Source organism: Hoplias malabaricus, chromosome 13 (assembly GCF_029633855.1).
Source record: "Hoplias malabaricus isolate fHopMal1 chromosome 13, fHopMal1.hap1, whole genome shotgun sequence".
Taxonomy (NCBI): domain Eukaryota; kingdom Metazoa; phylum Chordata; class Actinopteri; order Characiformes; family Erythrinidae; genus Hoplias; species Hoplias malabaricus.
The window spans coordinates 2064001-2080321 of NC_089812.1; the positions used below are offsets into that span (position 1 = coordinate 2064001).

The following is a 16321-nucleotide window of genomic DNA, read 5'->3' on the forward strand; positions in this document are numbered from 1 at the left end:
ATAAAAATGAATTCAATATTTAATTTAGCATGAAATTAGCAATCCCTCTTTTAAAGAAAAAAAAAAAGACGCCAGACTCATTTAAGACTCATTTAATAAAGTGAAAGTATTATTTATTAAATATATAGATACTGTGGGAGTCTGAAATGCATCAGATCTTATACATCATTTACAGCATGTAACAAATGTACAGTTCTCAGGAAAATCTCATACGAAGCAGCATAACCACTGAGCATTTCAGGACCCAGCCAGTGTCCAGTACGTATTGCTTTAAAGGCTCTAAACCTACAACAGAAAAGAGAAAAGGCTCATGCAGAGTTAGGCCTGGCTTTGTCGGCTGAGATCGAAAGGTTAAGTGCTGTAATTACTGTTATTTCTGCGTTGGAACGGTGTGGAAAATGTGATGGAGCTTCCTTGTCATCTCAGGGCCTAAAACTTATGGTGAAGTGTAGAATTAAGGACGTGAAGGTGGTGTTTATCCACAGTGCTGGGTGCAGCCTGACGTCCATCTCCTTACGAAGAGCGTCCGATCACTCTATCAGTCTCTTTCTGGGAAAACACCAACGGACCTCAAGGTCAGGCTCCGTCTGACCCTGAACCTGTGGAGATATGACACATGGTCAGTTTGTGCACTGGAGTATCCTGAATTATCGGTATCAGGATCTAGAGGTGGGTGATTATGGATATACTACAATGTTATTGTGATATCTTCTGGCTTTGTTAAACACGGAACTGAACATTTCGTTACAAAGAAAGCATTGCTGTTTTATTCAGCTGTTTCTTCTCTTCAAATGATGCACAATACGGTGTCAAACACCACCCCCTGCTGGATAAGCTTCAGACTGCAGAACTGAGGTTATATTTCTCTAATCACTTCTAGTGAAATATGTAATCAAATAATAACTAGTTCATTTTTAATAACCCCTAATACAACTGTCTAAATATACTGCCGTCATATCGCCCACCCCTACAACAAAAGCCATTTTGCTACTTTTTAAAATGGGGCGTCCAGGGCCACATTCCGTCTTCCAAGATTTCCATCGCTCCTCTAGTTCTCTGCTGCATCTTCCCTTCCACCAAAGAGCTGAGCAGCACTTTGGCAAACAGGAAAAACGACAGTCTACTCCAGATATCCCTCAAAAACGTCCAACTCTGTGTCTGTGTCATACGGGACAGACGCAGGGTCTGAAAGGACGCCCAGATCCACCAGAGCTTGGTCCATATCCTCCGGCAGGAACACGATCCCTACATTCAGGACAATGTATTCCATCAGGAAGGCATAATACAGGATCAACACGTTCACAAAGAAGAGGCCAAGATAAAACATATATGGAAGCTCGTCGATGAACCACTCCACCGAATCTGGACGCAGGTAAACTGAGTGGCTCATAGAATCCCACACATCTGGACGGCGGTGGTTAGTATTGGACTGGTCAGAAGAAGTGGGTGGATGGCGGGGTCATAACTGCAGGGTTTCAGGTGGTTTTTCCGGCATATGTTCAGCTTTTCAGCTCATTCACATGGTGTTCTTCACAACAGAAAATGGCTAGGCCAAAGTCTTGCTTTCAATCCAAGCATCCCAGACTTGATTTTTGAAATTCTAGCCCGTAGAATACTTCACATTCCAATTTACAGCAAAAACCGACCCTTCTTCCTCCCAAAAAACACAAAATCGAACACCCAAAAGTCCTATTTTACACTGAATTTACTGCTTAAAGCAGCCTTCAACAACTGAAGCCTCTACGAAGCCTCTTCTTCTCCAAAGCTTTTCCGCTTTTATTCCCATTCCTTCTTCAACTTTTTCCACTTCTTTAAAGCGTTTCAACGCTTATTCTTTACGAATTGAAGAAACTGGTTCCAAAAACACGGTTTATAGCGAATAATCATCTAACATTTCCAGCGAAGAACGAAAACAACCGTCAATCCAGTGTGTGGCCAACTCCTCCGTTCGAAGTGCACTCTGGGAAATGGAGTCCGCTTCGTTCCTGTGAAGTTCACGACCACTGTGTGAACTCAGATGTTTCCTACTTGTGCTGCCCGTACACTTCGAGAATAAACTACTTTAACTTTCACAGTATAATACACATTGATATTTATCTTCTGCATTTAAGCTATCCCCGGGAGAGAACGCACAGAAACACACAGTATATATTACAGGAAGGGCTTTTAATGAAGGACACATCAGCCGTGAATACTGAGGACAAGAGACGTTTCAGTCCCAATTTGACATTTTTAATCATTTGTCCACAGCAGTCCCCAAGAACACTACTGAAGTCTGACAGTCCTAAATACACCGGGGTCCCTTTCTGCATGAACCAAGACAAAACACTTAAGATATAAACAAGATGAGTAAAAGACACCCAACAAATGTTAAAGATGTTTCATTTCTGCAGACAAATTTCCGGTTTTTGATATAATGCAGCCATGAGAGGTTTGCCCAGTGGGCCCCGACATGGTGATAATTTGGAAAGACGTACATTTACAGAAGCTTATAGAAGTATTGAACGCTGCGTATTTTGACTGCGACGGCTGGTAAGCGTGAACTACATTTCCCATGATCCAACGGAACGGCTGCCGTTGCTGTCTCTGTTGGTTGTTAGCGATGTTGTCTCCTTTTTTATTTAAAATAAATAAAGTGTCACAGTAAACAAAGCTGCAGCGATGTTCGGCCGGTCCAGGAGCTGGGTGGGAGGCCAAGGAAAGTCCAAAAATATTCACTCTTTGGATCATTTAAAGTAAGTGTTGGAACTCGGGACGACAACTCGCAGCATTTCAGGGTGTTTTTTCCTTTTTATTTACGTCATTTAACTAATTGCCCAACACCAATAGAGGTAATTTTAGTCAAAGAACGCATAATATTTCGTAAAAATGTCTTTAGAACGGGTACAAATCCGTCGTATCCAGCAGTAACCTGAATTTCCCCGGCTACTTATTTTAACTCGCAATTCCACCTTAAATGGTGGCGCGTTGCGGCACGATTTAAGGTGGAACCTAGAGTTGGAATAAGACGCTGATCAATTTGTTGGTTTTATTCGTGTGTACGTAACTGTGAGTGATGTAGCTTTATTGTTTCTTAATCACTAACAGTCAATAATAACCCACTTATTATTCACTGTTATAAAGACTTGGTTAAAAGTGAGATGTAAACAGTCAGTTTTAAGCCTTTATTCTGTTGGTTTATGTTCAGTTTATTGATTTGAACACACTTAAAAATACTACACACGTTAATCATTATACCAGCTCTACTGACCATACAGATGAGTTCAAAGGTCAGGGCCTTCACAGAGCAGATAACAGCGTGGATCAGACACAGCAGTGCTGCTGGAGTTTTTAAACCCCTCTTTGACACTGCTGGAGTACGAATAGTCCAACCACGTCCTGTGGGCAGCGTCCTGTGTCCACTGGTGAAGGACTTAGGACATTAGGGGACACAGTGTTTAAAACTCTAGCAACACTTACATTAGCGCAACTCACACCTGCTCTGACCATTGAAGAACAGGGGATGACAGTGCTGTAAGAGTCTGTAAATTTATCTTGTCTTGTTTAGGTACATGTATCATGTCCTGACGAAGAACACAACGGTGACGGATCATAACCGTAACTTACTCGTCGAGACGATTCGCTCCATCACAGAGATTCTCATCTGGGGAGATCAGAATGACAGCTCTGTCTTTGAGTAAGTCATTTTTAATCACATTCACTAAGGTATAACGTTCCTATGAACAGAAACGGCTTATAATGTGTGAGACTGGGTGTTTCTGTAGTCGCTGCTAAAAAACATGACATAAAACGCAGGCTCTGGAGCAGCTGTACATGAACACAACTTAGCAAGCTCAGCTTGCTCCACCCAGTACTTTTAGGACGGGCTGCAGAGGTGTTCCAGAGCTACACAAGCCACTGATTTAATCTCTTCTTTCTTTTTAGCTTCTTTTTGGAGAAGAACATGTTTGCGTTCTTCCTCAACATCTTACGACAGAAGTCAGGACGCTACGTCTGTGTCCAGCTCTTGCAGACGCTCAACATACTTTTCGAGAACATAAGTCACGAGACGTCTCTCTGTGAGTATTCGCCGAATTTCATTTTCAGACAAAAATGAAGGTTATTCCTCCTTTGAGATGTTTCTCAGGAGCTTTAGACTATTTAATCTACCTTCATGAGGAAGGTAAGGGAGCTACTGAAATGGATTCAAATCTCAGAAGAACACGAGACCCACAAAAGCCCTACAAGCCCCTGGAGTCTTCAGTTTAACTTCCTGATAAACAGCGCAGTGTTGACGAGAAACACCAGGAAAGTAAGAAGAAATGGAGGAGTTGCCGAATGGAAAGGAAAGAGAGGCTGTGACTGAAATGGCTCCCTGAACTCTCCTCAGTGTTGTGTTTTATAGCGAGATTAAGTTCACTAAGTAGCACAAGTGTATTTGGACACGTCTGCTGTCAGTTGCTTAGTAACAAAGAAATGTGCTATGAATTTTGGTCCATCTTCAGTTACGTAAACGACCAGCTCTTGGTGAGAGAGAGTAGTACCCTTCAAAATGATGCTCGATTTCAAACTTACTGTTCGGCCATTGGAGAGACGTGGCCAAAGTACTCAGCTGTGCTTTAAAACGTTAGTAGAGAGCCGTTCTGGTCAGTGTTTTCTTTGAGTATAAATGACGTTTCTGCGTTATAAAATGCCCAGACGACCAAATTCTCCTGCGTCCAGCGTCCTCCTTCCTGGGGCTGCGTTGTCAATAAATAAGGACTAAAGAAGAAGCTTCTGCTGTTTCTCTGAGCAATGGACTGACCCCAGAGCCCAGACTTTAGGAGGACCAGGAGAAGCAAACGATGCTAAACCAGTTTATAAGAGTCAACTCTGGAGCTTTGCGGCTTTCTTTCAAGGCTTTTATATCTGGGTTAAATATACAATGCCAGTGATGTACATACAGTGGAACCTCTACTAACGAACTTTCCAAGATACGAACCGGGCATTTGAATATTTTTGCCTCCACCAATGAACCGTGACTCTAGAAACGAACCCGAGCCTCCTCCGAGCCGGCGGCTGGAAATGTCCACTGACCCCAATAGGTGAGTCTCCCAGCGCCCCCCAGACTGGAGTGAGCTTTTAAGATTAGCACATTGTAGCTTTAGCAATTTAGCATTGGTGTAAATAGCAGACACTGAAATTGGTGCTAAGTTAAGCCGTATCTACGCTTCGTCTCCCCACATTCACCACCTACTCTCCGTTATTCCCCCCACCCCCCACCCCCCGTCATACAGCCAGTGCCTGTGTTACTCCTCCAGCCAGTCGTCACGTCTTCAAGGTAGCGCTGTGTAACCACTTACAACTTTATTATTTCTTTTTTATTACTGTTTCCACTGTATTTCTCTTTTATTTTTAGTAACGCTACATGTATTTTTTTACTAATTTGAGAGTGTTGTAAACATATATCAGTGCAAAAAGGGTGACTCTCGGGGTGGGGGCTGGAACCCATTCATTGCTTTTCCATTATTTTAAATGAGGAAAACTGACTCGAGAAACGAACTTTTCCACTTACGAACCCCGGGTCACGGAACGGATCAAGTTCGTAGGTAGAGGTTCCACTGTGTGTGCAACCTATAGATTTTCCTGCATAAGGCTTAAAAACGAATAACTCTTAATGGATGCTGTGCCTGGAAATAAAGTCAAATATGTTAAAATAACACGACAAATTCCCTCTCTCCTTTCCAGATTATCTGCTGTCCAATAATCACGTCAATTCAATTATCGTCCATAAATTTGACTTCTCCGACGAGGAGATCATGGCGTACTACATCTCCTTCCTCAAGACTCTGTCCCTGAAGCTTAACAACCACACGGTTCACTTCTTTTATAACGAGGTGAGGTGTTTATTGGGTTTTTTTGGGGGTTGACATTTCATTCTTTCACAGTGAAGTTTAGAAACTCTTAATTTATAACATCAGGGCTCTGGTTGTTATTTGTTGTAGTTGTTTATTTGGGTCTGTCCTCTAGTTAGAGCTGAGAACAGTCCTGTAGCACATGCCTCTATTGTGGGCTAACGTTATCTGACGGAATTGCGAAATCCCTCTTTGTGGAATAGATTCGAGGTTAAACCAGGTCTGTGGTGAATGTTAGAATCAACAGATCCTGGTCTAGGTTGCCAGATTGGGAAGGATTACCATTTTTACATATATTTATAAAACTAATTTAGTATCTGCAGGGATTTATCGTTTAATCACAATTACACATTAATATCATTTATACGATGATAATGGACCTAAGAATAAACAGTGAAATAACAGCGATGTTTATTAATGTATATATATTAAACTACAGAAGTAATAATCGTATAATGACAGCTTTTAAATGCACACATTCTCTTTTTAATAAATGTACAGTTTCTGTAACCAAAACTATAAATATAAATCTGGACTTTCCTCTATTATAACTGTGTTGTTTTGGGATTTAGAGCGAATCCAGGTGTAAACACAGTGTTGTTACGGCCTCAGATGAGTGCCTCTAGTGTATGTGATGGCTCCTTGGTATAGGGGAGAGTTATTGGTGTACTGTAAATGGTTGTACTGAATATTTTCTTTTATTCCTGGACACATCCGAGCACACTCGCTCGCCCGTGTCGGGAATAAAGGAAGCCTGAGAGGAAGGATTTGCTGTAGGAGAGATTTGTGGCTGCAAACGTTACGTATTTCCACACGTGTAGCGATGTAGAGAAGCGTAGGTTCAGCCCAGGCTTGTGGAGTCTGCAGCAGAAGACAGAGGAGATCGTCTTTGTTCTTATTTTCCGGAACTTCTGCAACTGGTGATATGATTATATCTGAGTTGCTGTAACTGTGTGTGCGTCTCTCAACTGTTAGAACAAAGTCAGGGCTTGACTGATTTACGAAGTCCAGTTATTAACCCCCGAGTGGCATGGAGATTCAGTCATTTCAGTGATTAAGAGACTGGACTCGGCCGTCTGTCTCGGTACCAGCTTTAGCAGTATTCGTGTTATTCGTGTTAGTCCAACAGTTTCTGTGCAGCTTTCCTCTCTCTCTGAGTGAATCCTTCTCTCCGGTTCATGGCCTCGCTCTCTCTCTCCCATGCCTCCAGCACACTAATGATTTTGCCCTGTACACGGAGGCCATTAAGTTTTTCAACCACCCCGAGAGCATGGTCCGGATCGCGGTCAGGACTATCACTCTCAATGTTTACAAAGGTGAGTAGAAACCTGCAGAAACTTTTAATCAAACACTAAAAGCCTGGCTCTCTGCTGCAGCTGCCTGCTCTTTATCTCTCTTTTCATTCATCTGAGTAACGGAGAGATCTCTCTTCAGAAGAGGTAACGCTCACACTGCCACAGAGCTCAGAAACAGACTGGTTTCCATCCGGTTTTTACTGAGAATAATTGGGCGTTTGTTTGAAATTGGGGCTTTTCTCTCTGTGCAAATCCTTGGTGGATGGAAAGCCCACTATTGTCTGCAGCGCTGAGTGAAATGGCGATATGTGGTGAGTTCATTGGCTGCCGAGTTGGATCCTGGTGAACACTGCGACTCCGTAACGTTACTAAGAATGTAAAGAACGTTGGAGTCTGGGGAAGAGTTTTAAAGGTGTGAGTGTGGAGGGGAAAAAAAAGCAACACCACTGCACTGCCACCTAGTGGCTAGTGTGCCTTTTAAAACATTTCTCAAACACATGGCGCACCCCCTCTGTTCTGCACTTGACTGTAACTCCGGAGCTGGATGGAAACTTGGCTGCTGTTCTGTCACTAAAATTGTCTTCAGCTTTCTTCACTCTGAGCATCTAATGCAACACATTTAAGCAAAATAAATGTCCTCTGGCTGTTTCTGCATTACTGTATAATCCCCTGAGCCCTTTCCTGCCTTTCACTGTCGCTCTGAAGCTTCCTAATCTCTGTGTTATGGGAATAATCTGGGGTTCGATTCTGGGGCAGATTCTTGGCCAGATTCGCAACAGGCGCATGGTGCATTGTTTTCCGTCGACCTTACTGCATTATTATTATTATTATTATTATTATTATTATTGTTGTCACAGATGTGTTTTCACTAGAGATGGCACGATATATCAGACGTTTACTCCGTTACTGTCCGTCACGCTCCTTAAAATCAAGAGTAAAACTGTGAATATTCGAATTAATCGTATTTTATTGTGTGTGCGTAAATGCTTTGAGTTTTAGAAGACGTCGCTGCATTTAATAAATGTAAGGTTTAATGGTTTAATTTAATGGCCATCTCTAGCGTTAACTCAACGTTATCTTCCTCTTGCTCTGTTTTTGGTAAATGTCTGTTCTTCAGCATGTTCATGAGTTCAGGCAGAGCTTCTATAGCTCATCTGGTCGAGACTGTTCACGTGGGCCTTATTTTGCACTTGTAAAAGCATCACTGTTGTTTTGGGAGTGTTTTTAGGGGCTTTTATCCTCAGGTGTGCAAGGTGTGGTGGGATTATGAGCTGTAAATCCTTACGGCTAGAAGCTCCGTTAGCTCTACTCCCTTAACCCTATTAACCGTGTATCTGTTTCCCTCCTCCTCTATGGTGACTCCTGTGTGCCTTATTCCAGTGTCATGTAAGTTTCAGTGCATTTCAGAAATTTCACTGATTCATTTTTTATGTGATTGTTTTGGTCTTTAATCTGCATGTTTATTGTTTACATTAGAAACCAACCAGTTGATCATTTGCAGAATAAGGATTGGCACATGTTTTGGCCAAGTGCAGGAACGTAAAAGGGGTGGGGGGTGGGGCGTGAAAAGATGTAAGTGTATTTAGAGAATATTCTGTTGAATATCCCAACAGCAGCTAAAAAACATAAAGCTGAGGCTGGCGTAAAAGCAGCGCCTCTTTTCTGTGAGAGCAGTTGACGAGTCAGCACAGGATGACTGAGTGACTGAGTGAGTGATCAGGCCTCTGATCCTCCTGAAAACATTCTGAAAACATCTGCACCAACAGCATCTACACGCATCTCTCTTCCGCAGGACTAGAGAACGCTCGGATATGCAACCAGTCCACCACAAGTTGAGATTTTTATGTATAAGATGAAGAGCAACAGCGCCCTCTTGTGGCTTTAGTTCTTATTTTTCTGGGTGCTAAATATATATTTTTAATTTCTTCTTGGTTATATCGTTAAACCTGATTTGATATTAAATAGTATATAGCAGGAACACTTGAGCACTGAGCACGTTAGCCTCCATCAATGCTAGAGAGGTTTGGACAGATTCTACACAAAGAAAACGTAAATAAAACAGGTGGGAAGATCTCCTTATTTTGCAAATGGCCGACTTGTTTTGTGCGAACTCCAAATTCTGAATGTGAACAAAACCAGAGTTAGTAAATATTGTCCATGCATTAATTTAGAGTGAATTAGTGTTGATTCTTTCTTTCCATGTGGTGTCTGTATTTGTAAATTTTTCAGATTATTTTATTTATTTATATATATTTATCACGTCGTGCTGTTATTTTATCTCTCAGTGAGAAGATGCTGGAGTCTGTGGTTCACAGAGCAGCGCTTTTAGCTACTGGACCCCATTATTTTAATAACACCTTTTCTGTACTAAACCATCCAGATACACGCAGCTCGCATTTTATAGGCCTCAGATTCATCTTCAATTCATAATAACGTTCTTAATTCTTGATAATAACAATTTAAAATGAAAGGCAACATCTGCGTTTCTGGAGAACTGCTGCTCTCTGAGTTGTTTGCGTTCTGAAGCTCCACATCTGGAGGTAGAACGGTATGTTTAAGGATTTGGAGGTGTCTTCGCTGTCTAAACACCTCCAGATGAAGAGAGAGAGAGAGAGGTGTGTGTGAGAGAGAGAGAGGGAGGGAGAGAGAGAGGGAGGGGGGAGAGAGAGAATGCAAAAAAGTTTCTAAATTAAACCATTAATACGAATGCAGCTGTTTTTTATATAGAGCTTTAAAAGTCCAGTTCTTCTTAATGCTTTTAATGGCATACGTTCTCTTTAGTCTGAGAGAACTGTCACATTCCTTCACAATACCATCCAGCTTCCTCCACAGACCCTTCACACACCGTTAAAGTGAACACTCGGTTCAGATCCAAGCTGAAAACCCTGCCCCAAACCCTCCCTAACTACTGACTTTTACCGTGTTTTTCAGTGGACAACCAGCACATGCTGCATTACATCCGCGACAAAACAGCCGTTCCCTACTTCTCCAATCTGGTGTGGTTCATCGGGAGCCACGTCATCGAGCTGGACAAGTGTGTTCAAACAGACGAAGAGTAAGAACCACACACTCCCAGAGGATCATTATTCCATAATAAACCCACTGTTCGATGGTGATGTTTAGTCGGATGTGTCCGGTTTTTGTTATAAAACCAGGGCTGAGACGTTAACGTTAGAATTTCCTCACGGTAGGTAACAGTAGTTTGCATGAAATTCACAATGTGGGCACAAGATGGCAGTACAGGCCATAAATATTTACAGATATCTGTGCTAGTCAGCCGCATGGCAGTCTCTATTTACTGTTTACACAGATTTTATTAGTCCTCTGAAGCCAGTGATGTGGCTGTTCTTCAGCTGGGTCTCACACACACTACATTTTCACATCAGAGATATTTGAGATAAAGCATCACTTTCCCAGGTCCAAAGCTCTTTTTCAATGGGAAATGAAAACAATTCCCTGTTCTCTTTCTGCTCAGCTTCTGGTGTCAAACGCAGAGATTTCAGAACTGTCCTGCACTCGCATCCGAGTCGCTCCATTACAGCGTTAGACCCGCGTTTATGTGAGTGCGCAAAGATGAGGTTAAACGGAGCACAGCCAGCATGGAGAGAGAGAGAAGAGCACTGAGTAAAAATGGCAAAAATGAGAACGGTAGATGAACGAGAACAGAGCACTAATGTGCGCTCGCATCGGGGTGAACTGTTTTAAAGATCAGGGTGGTTTAAACGAGGGGAGGACACTGCTGTCAGGGTTGTGGGGCTTTGATTAAATGGGGTCACAGACAGTTAATTGAACCCCCAACACACAGTCACACACATATATTAAGGAAAATAATAATAATAATAATAATAATAATAGCATGGGCGGCACGGTGGAGCAGCAGGTAGGTGTCGCAGTCACACAGCTCCAGGGGCCTGGAGGTTGTGGGTTCGATTCCAGCTCCGGGTGACTGTCTGTGAGGAGTTGGTGTGTTCTCCCCGTGTCCGCGTGGGTTTCCTCCGGGTGCTCCGGTTTCCTCCCACAGTCCAAAAACAAACGTTGGTAGGTGGATTGGCGACTCGAAAGTGTCCGTAGGTGTGAGTGTGTGTGTGTCTGTGTTGCCCTGTGAAGGACTGGCGTCCCCTCCAGGGTGTATTCCCGCCTTGCGCCCGATGATTCCAGGTAGACTCTGGACCCCCCGTGACCCTAAAATTGGATAAGCGGTTACAGATAATGGATGGATGGATAATAATAGCTCCGGATTCGTCCCACAGTCCAAAAAAAAAACACACGTTGGTAGGTGGATTGGCGACTCAAAAGTGTCCATAGGTGTGAGTGAATGTGTGAGTGTGTGTTGCCCTGTGAAGGACTGGCGCCCCCTCCAGGGTGTATTCCCTCCCTGCGCCCAATGATTCCAGGTAGACTCTGGACCCCCCGTGACCCTGAACTGGATAAGGGTTACAGATAATGAATGAAATGAATGAATAATAATAATAATAATAATAAAAGAATTTCAGTCTGTGATTGATGTTAACGCTTCATCGTCAGGCATAAAAACCGAGGAAAGCTGAGCGACCTTGTGGCCGAGCACCTGGATCATCTTCACTATCTGAACGACATCCTCATCATCAACTGCGAGTTCCTGAACGACGTTCTCACGGACCACCTGCTCAACCGCCTCTTCCTCCCGCTCTACGTCTACTCTCTGCTCGGACAGGAGCAGGTACAACTACGCAGAACACACCTGCTTTACACTTCCACAATCCTTAGGCCTGGACTTTGTGGTTCACATTGTTTTAGGTTAAGTCAGAATTTCTCAGACTCTGTTTATGAGCGAATTTAATATCCAAGGTTGTTGTTCGGGTTGAGGAAGAGTTTCACTGGGCTCTGTTTTCGAACATGGCGGGTGATGGATCGTCTGGGGTTGTGTCTGTTTGGGTTATGATACCGTGGGACTTGGGACGGGTTCAAAATACTTAGAACTTAAAACAAATAGCAGGGCTGCAGATTAACCACATCCCATCATCCAAAGAAAATACCACATTGGAAGCAGAGGTACTTTGGGATGCTTTTGGGAGGATGGTGGTGTTGTGTGGTAAAAAAAGTGTCTGTAAAGGATGTTATTGTGGTTGGCGGTTCTCCATGTCAGTCAGAGCCAAGGAAACCGCACCTCTAACCTGCTGAGTATGAGGCCGTTTTAGGGCCATTTTTGAAGTCCCAAGGTTAAAGCCCTAATATTTCGCAAATGCAAAGTCATTTTCAACCTGACTCCATCTCATTACAATTGAACAAGTGTAAAGTGCGTTCAAACTTTGTGCTGAAACCACAGATCTCCAAAGAATTCTAACCGCAGACAGTGTTATAAAGAACAGAAAAGCCAGTAATTTAGAGGAAATCCACATTCTTCCACAGTTATTACACACTGAAATCAATGAATTTAAAACAAGTTGGACCTAAAACGTTGTCATGGCTACCGTCGTGGAGTTGAAATGCACCAGATACAGGGCAATGGTTCTTTCCAGGGAGTGCTTCTCACAAAAAAGACATTTTGATTCTTATATCAATACTTGTCTTAACTAGTTATAAATATATGAAAAAATCATAATAAAGGGCGGCACAGTGGTGCAGCAGGTAGGTGTCGCAGTCACATAGCTCCAGGGACCTGGAGGTTGTGGGTTCGATTCTCGCTCCGGGTGACTGTCTGTGAGGAGTGTGGTGTGTTCTCCCTGTGTCTGTGTGGGTTTCCTCCGGGTGACTGTCTGTGAGGAGTGTGGTGTGTTCTCCCTGTGTCTGCGTGGGTTTCCTCCGGGTGACTGTCTATGAGGAGTGTGGTGTGTTCTCTCTGTGTCTGCGTGGGTTTCCTCCGTGTGCTCCGGTTTCCTCCCACAGTCCAAAAACACACGTTGGTAGGTAGATTGGCGACTCAAAAGTGTCCGTGAATGTGTGTGTGTGTCTGTGTTGCCCTGTGAAGGACTGGCGCCCCCTCCAGGGTGTATTCCCACCTTGCGCCCAATGATTCCAGGTAGACTCTGGACCCACCGCGACCCTGAACTGGATAAGGGTTACAGATAATGAATGAATAGTCATAATAAAGATAATCCATACAGTTAATGACATGGTATAAAAGTACTCAAATAAATGCAAAAGTAAACTACTAAAACTATTAAAAAATAATAATAATAATAAATTATTTTTCTGAACAAAAAAAAAAAGAGTCTGGAGCTGCTCAAATAGCATTTTTTTTATTTTAATTAAAGTTGAATTCATTGCGACATTTATATTCTCTCCTTTCAGTGTGAAGATCGCAAGATTAACCCTCAGGTGTCACTCTACTTGCTCTCCCAGGTAAACACACAACTTCATAAGGGCTCTTTGATGACAGCAGACTCAGCTCATTCCCAGGAACAGCATTTAGCCGTTTTCATGAACAGATAAAATCTGCTAATCGGCACACACCATCATCTTCTGTAGTGAAGTGATTACAATCTGTTAATCATCTGCTGTAATGAAGCACTTCTAAAACACTTTTCTAAGAAGAGCAGATAGTGCCGTGTCTTCTTTTAAATCTGACATTGATAGTGGTTTTAGTACTTATTTAATACCATTTTAATTTCCATTTAATTTATTGAACATACGCACAGATCTAGAGAGGCTTACAAATGTATACTTCACCACATTAACACACAGATGTGTAGAGTGCTACAGGTTTGTTGGATACTGATTTTTTCCCTGATTGTTATGATTAACAGTTTTATTGCCAAGAAAACACACTTAACTAACTAAAAAAAAACCCTACTGCAGTTTATCTGATACATGAACAACTCACACTTCAATAACACCCCTGGCTGCATATTTGCTGTGTGTGGACACACATTGCCTCATTCACTGCGCTCACAGTATCATTTAATCCATTGCAGCTTCTTTCCTGGAAATGAAGTACCGCTTTCACACCAGCCTCGGCTTTATGTTTTTTAGCTGCTGTTGGCCTCTCAATCTCTCTCTCCCCAAACCCAAACACCCGGGGCATTTCCAAGCCTCTCTTACGCAGTCGTCGTCCATGTAAGAGTGAACCCATCCTGTGAATCTTACATGTCTAAATAATCTAATCAGAGTCAGCGTGACTGCAGATTGTGACCATGTAAGATTGTGTAGCACAGATCACATTGTCATAACCCAAAATCCTAGAGTATCTTATTCGTACGCATGAAATAAACTGAAATACGAAAGTACAGGTCGTATAGTGTGAAAACTACCAAAGCAGAGGATTAGTGAATTAGTGACTCCGAGTGTTGAGCTGCTAGTGAGCAAGACTAAGGATTGAAAATAGTAAGTATGGACCTGATGTATGAAGCGGCACTGGAAACAGATTAGATAATCAGCAAGATTCTCAGTTAACTGCAAAGCCGTTATGTAGTTTCTGTACGGCTACTTAACCAGATGTAATCACCACCCATCTCTGATTAGGAAAAGAATTTCTTTCAGCGTAAAGTTGCAAAGCATGACATTCTTCAGTAAACCCTGAGCTCCGTTCACTGGGAGCAAATACTGATGAATCATATTGAACATGTCGGTTTAAAACTGCTTTACAAGTTTCTAAACAGTAGTTTTATGTATTTCACAGCTTTGAATCTGATCTTATTTCTTACGTGTTTCTCATTCTAATGTAATCTTGGTGTTTGTAGTCTGTATTTTAGGTTCAGTGTGTGTCGTAATTTGATCTCAACCGCTGGTTACACTATGTTCTGTAAATACATGTCTAGTCCTGTTTATATTGTATTATTTATTTATTTCAGATCCGTTTAAGCAGCTTCCACTTTCAGTTTAAGTGCAGTCTGACAGCTCACTGCTATCTTGAGCATTTCAGAGAAATGTTGTAACAAATAATATCTGATAATAGTAACCAGATGTGAAAAGCTTTGAAGTCCTAATTATATTTTACTGGTTTTGCTGTGTGCCCAGCTTTGCCTAATCCAGCCCTTTTTTTTTACCGTGATGTTAAAATGCATTTGTTTTCATATTTTGGAGCGTATATACAAGTTCCCAATAAGTTTGATGTGTCACCCTCTTCCCAGTGAAAAAACAAAAGTTGGATCCAAAATGGCCGACTTCAAAATGGCCGCCATGGTCACCACCCATCTTGAAAAGTTACCCCCCTCCCATATACTAATGTGCCACAAACAGGAAGTTAATATCACCAACCATTCCCGTTTTATTAAGGTGTATCCATATAAATGGCCCCCCGTAGTTTGGTTTTCAATTGTATTAATGCAATATATTGTTTCAGTCCAAAATCAAGCACATTGTTCCTATTTATAAGATTGTGTCCTGTGTCCTTCCCCAATGCGAACGCTCCAGACTCTCGAATGTTCTTATCTTTATAACTGAATGAAAGTGACTTTGAAAACATGTACTCTCAGGTCAGTTTCAGTACTTTCAAACTGAAAAAGCTGTGTGTTTTCTTTCAGCGTGGAGAGGTGAGTTATTGCCGTCGCATCTTTAATTTTTAGCCTCATCACAGCCGCAATCAACCAGGCTTTACCTCTGGTGCGTGTGAATGTGCCTGAATTAGTGGCATATAAGATGTTTTATGGATTTACTAAAAAATAACGGCCTCTCAAGCTACAGCCTTTGCGTTGAGGCCATGATGTTAACGACACGGCCACAGGCATCGGGCAGTGGGAGATGTCGACTCCCGCCTCTCCTGTTTTACGCCTCATTGTTCGCTAGCAGCTCAACATTTCAGCATACAAACAGAAACACAGACAACTGTGTCCTGATTAACACGGGACTTGAATTTGAAGAAGGTTCTACAGTCATTTATTTAGTAATATTACTGTTGTGTCCTCAGGTTTTCCTGATTATTCACTACCAGCCCCTGGTGAACGCTCTGGCGGACGTCATTCTGAACGGGGACATGTCTGTCTTCTCGTCTCAAGCTGAAAAGAACACACACAAGAACTCTGTGAGTCTCCGTACACACACACAACAAGTAGGGCAGTAATGTTTTGGCTCTTCCACGTCACTGCAGTTGCCGTCTCTACTCTTCTGGAACATTGCTGTGAGGATTTATTTGCATTCAGCCACAAAATCTCTAGTAATTCAGATGCTGGTGTCGGACTCATCGCGAAAGCTCTGTCGCTTTCAAAGCTTGTGGGGGTCTTCTCAACCCTCTAGTCC

The 16321-nt window shown here is 42.4% G+C and overlaps 2 protein-coding genes across 6 annotated transcripts in view; one reads left to right on the plus strand and one right to left on the minus strand.

Moving 5' to 3' along the window:
* Positions 1-103: 103 nt before the first annotated feature.
* dexi (Dexi homolog (mouse)) lies at positions 104-1987 on the minus strand. The gene is made up of 2 exons (XM_066642618.1): positions 992-1987; positions 104-599 (listed from the first exon to the last, which is right to left on the minus strand). Exon 1 carries the CDS (start codon positions 1388-1390, stop codon positions 1121-1123), a length of 270 nt encoding a protein of 89 aa, XP_066498715.1. The 5' UTR covers positions 1391-1987; the 3' UTR covers positions 104-599; positions 992-1120.
* Positions 1988-2566: 579 nt separating this feature from the next.
* Positions 2567-16321, plus strand: part of clec16a (C-type lectin domain containing 16A) — a 62343-nt gene continuing 48588 nt past the window's right edge. For 4 of the 5 annotated variants that reach the window (XM_066641774.1, XM_066641775.1, XM_066641776.1 and 1 more), the window contains exons 1-9: positions 2567-2735; positions 3548-3676; positions 3925-4058; positions 5707-5855; positions 7084-7189; positions 10100-10223; positions 11693-11867; positions 13439-13489; positions 15993-16106. In XM_066641774.1, the coding sequence (XP_066497871.1) occupies positions 2662-2735; positions 3548-3676; positions 3925-4058; positions 5707-5855; positions 7084-7189; positions 10100-10223; positions 11693-11867; positions 13439-13489; positions 15993-16106 (1056 nt within the window). In that variant the 5' untranslated portion in view covers positions 2567-2661. Of the gene's footprint in view, positions 2736-3547; positions 3677-3924; positions 4059-5706; positions 5856-6382; positions 8555-10099; positions 10224-11692; positions 11868-13438; positions 13490-15992; positions 16107-16321 lie in introns of those variants that run through there. The other variant, XM_066641778.1, reaches the window with a different exon arrangement.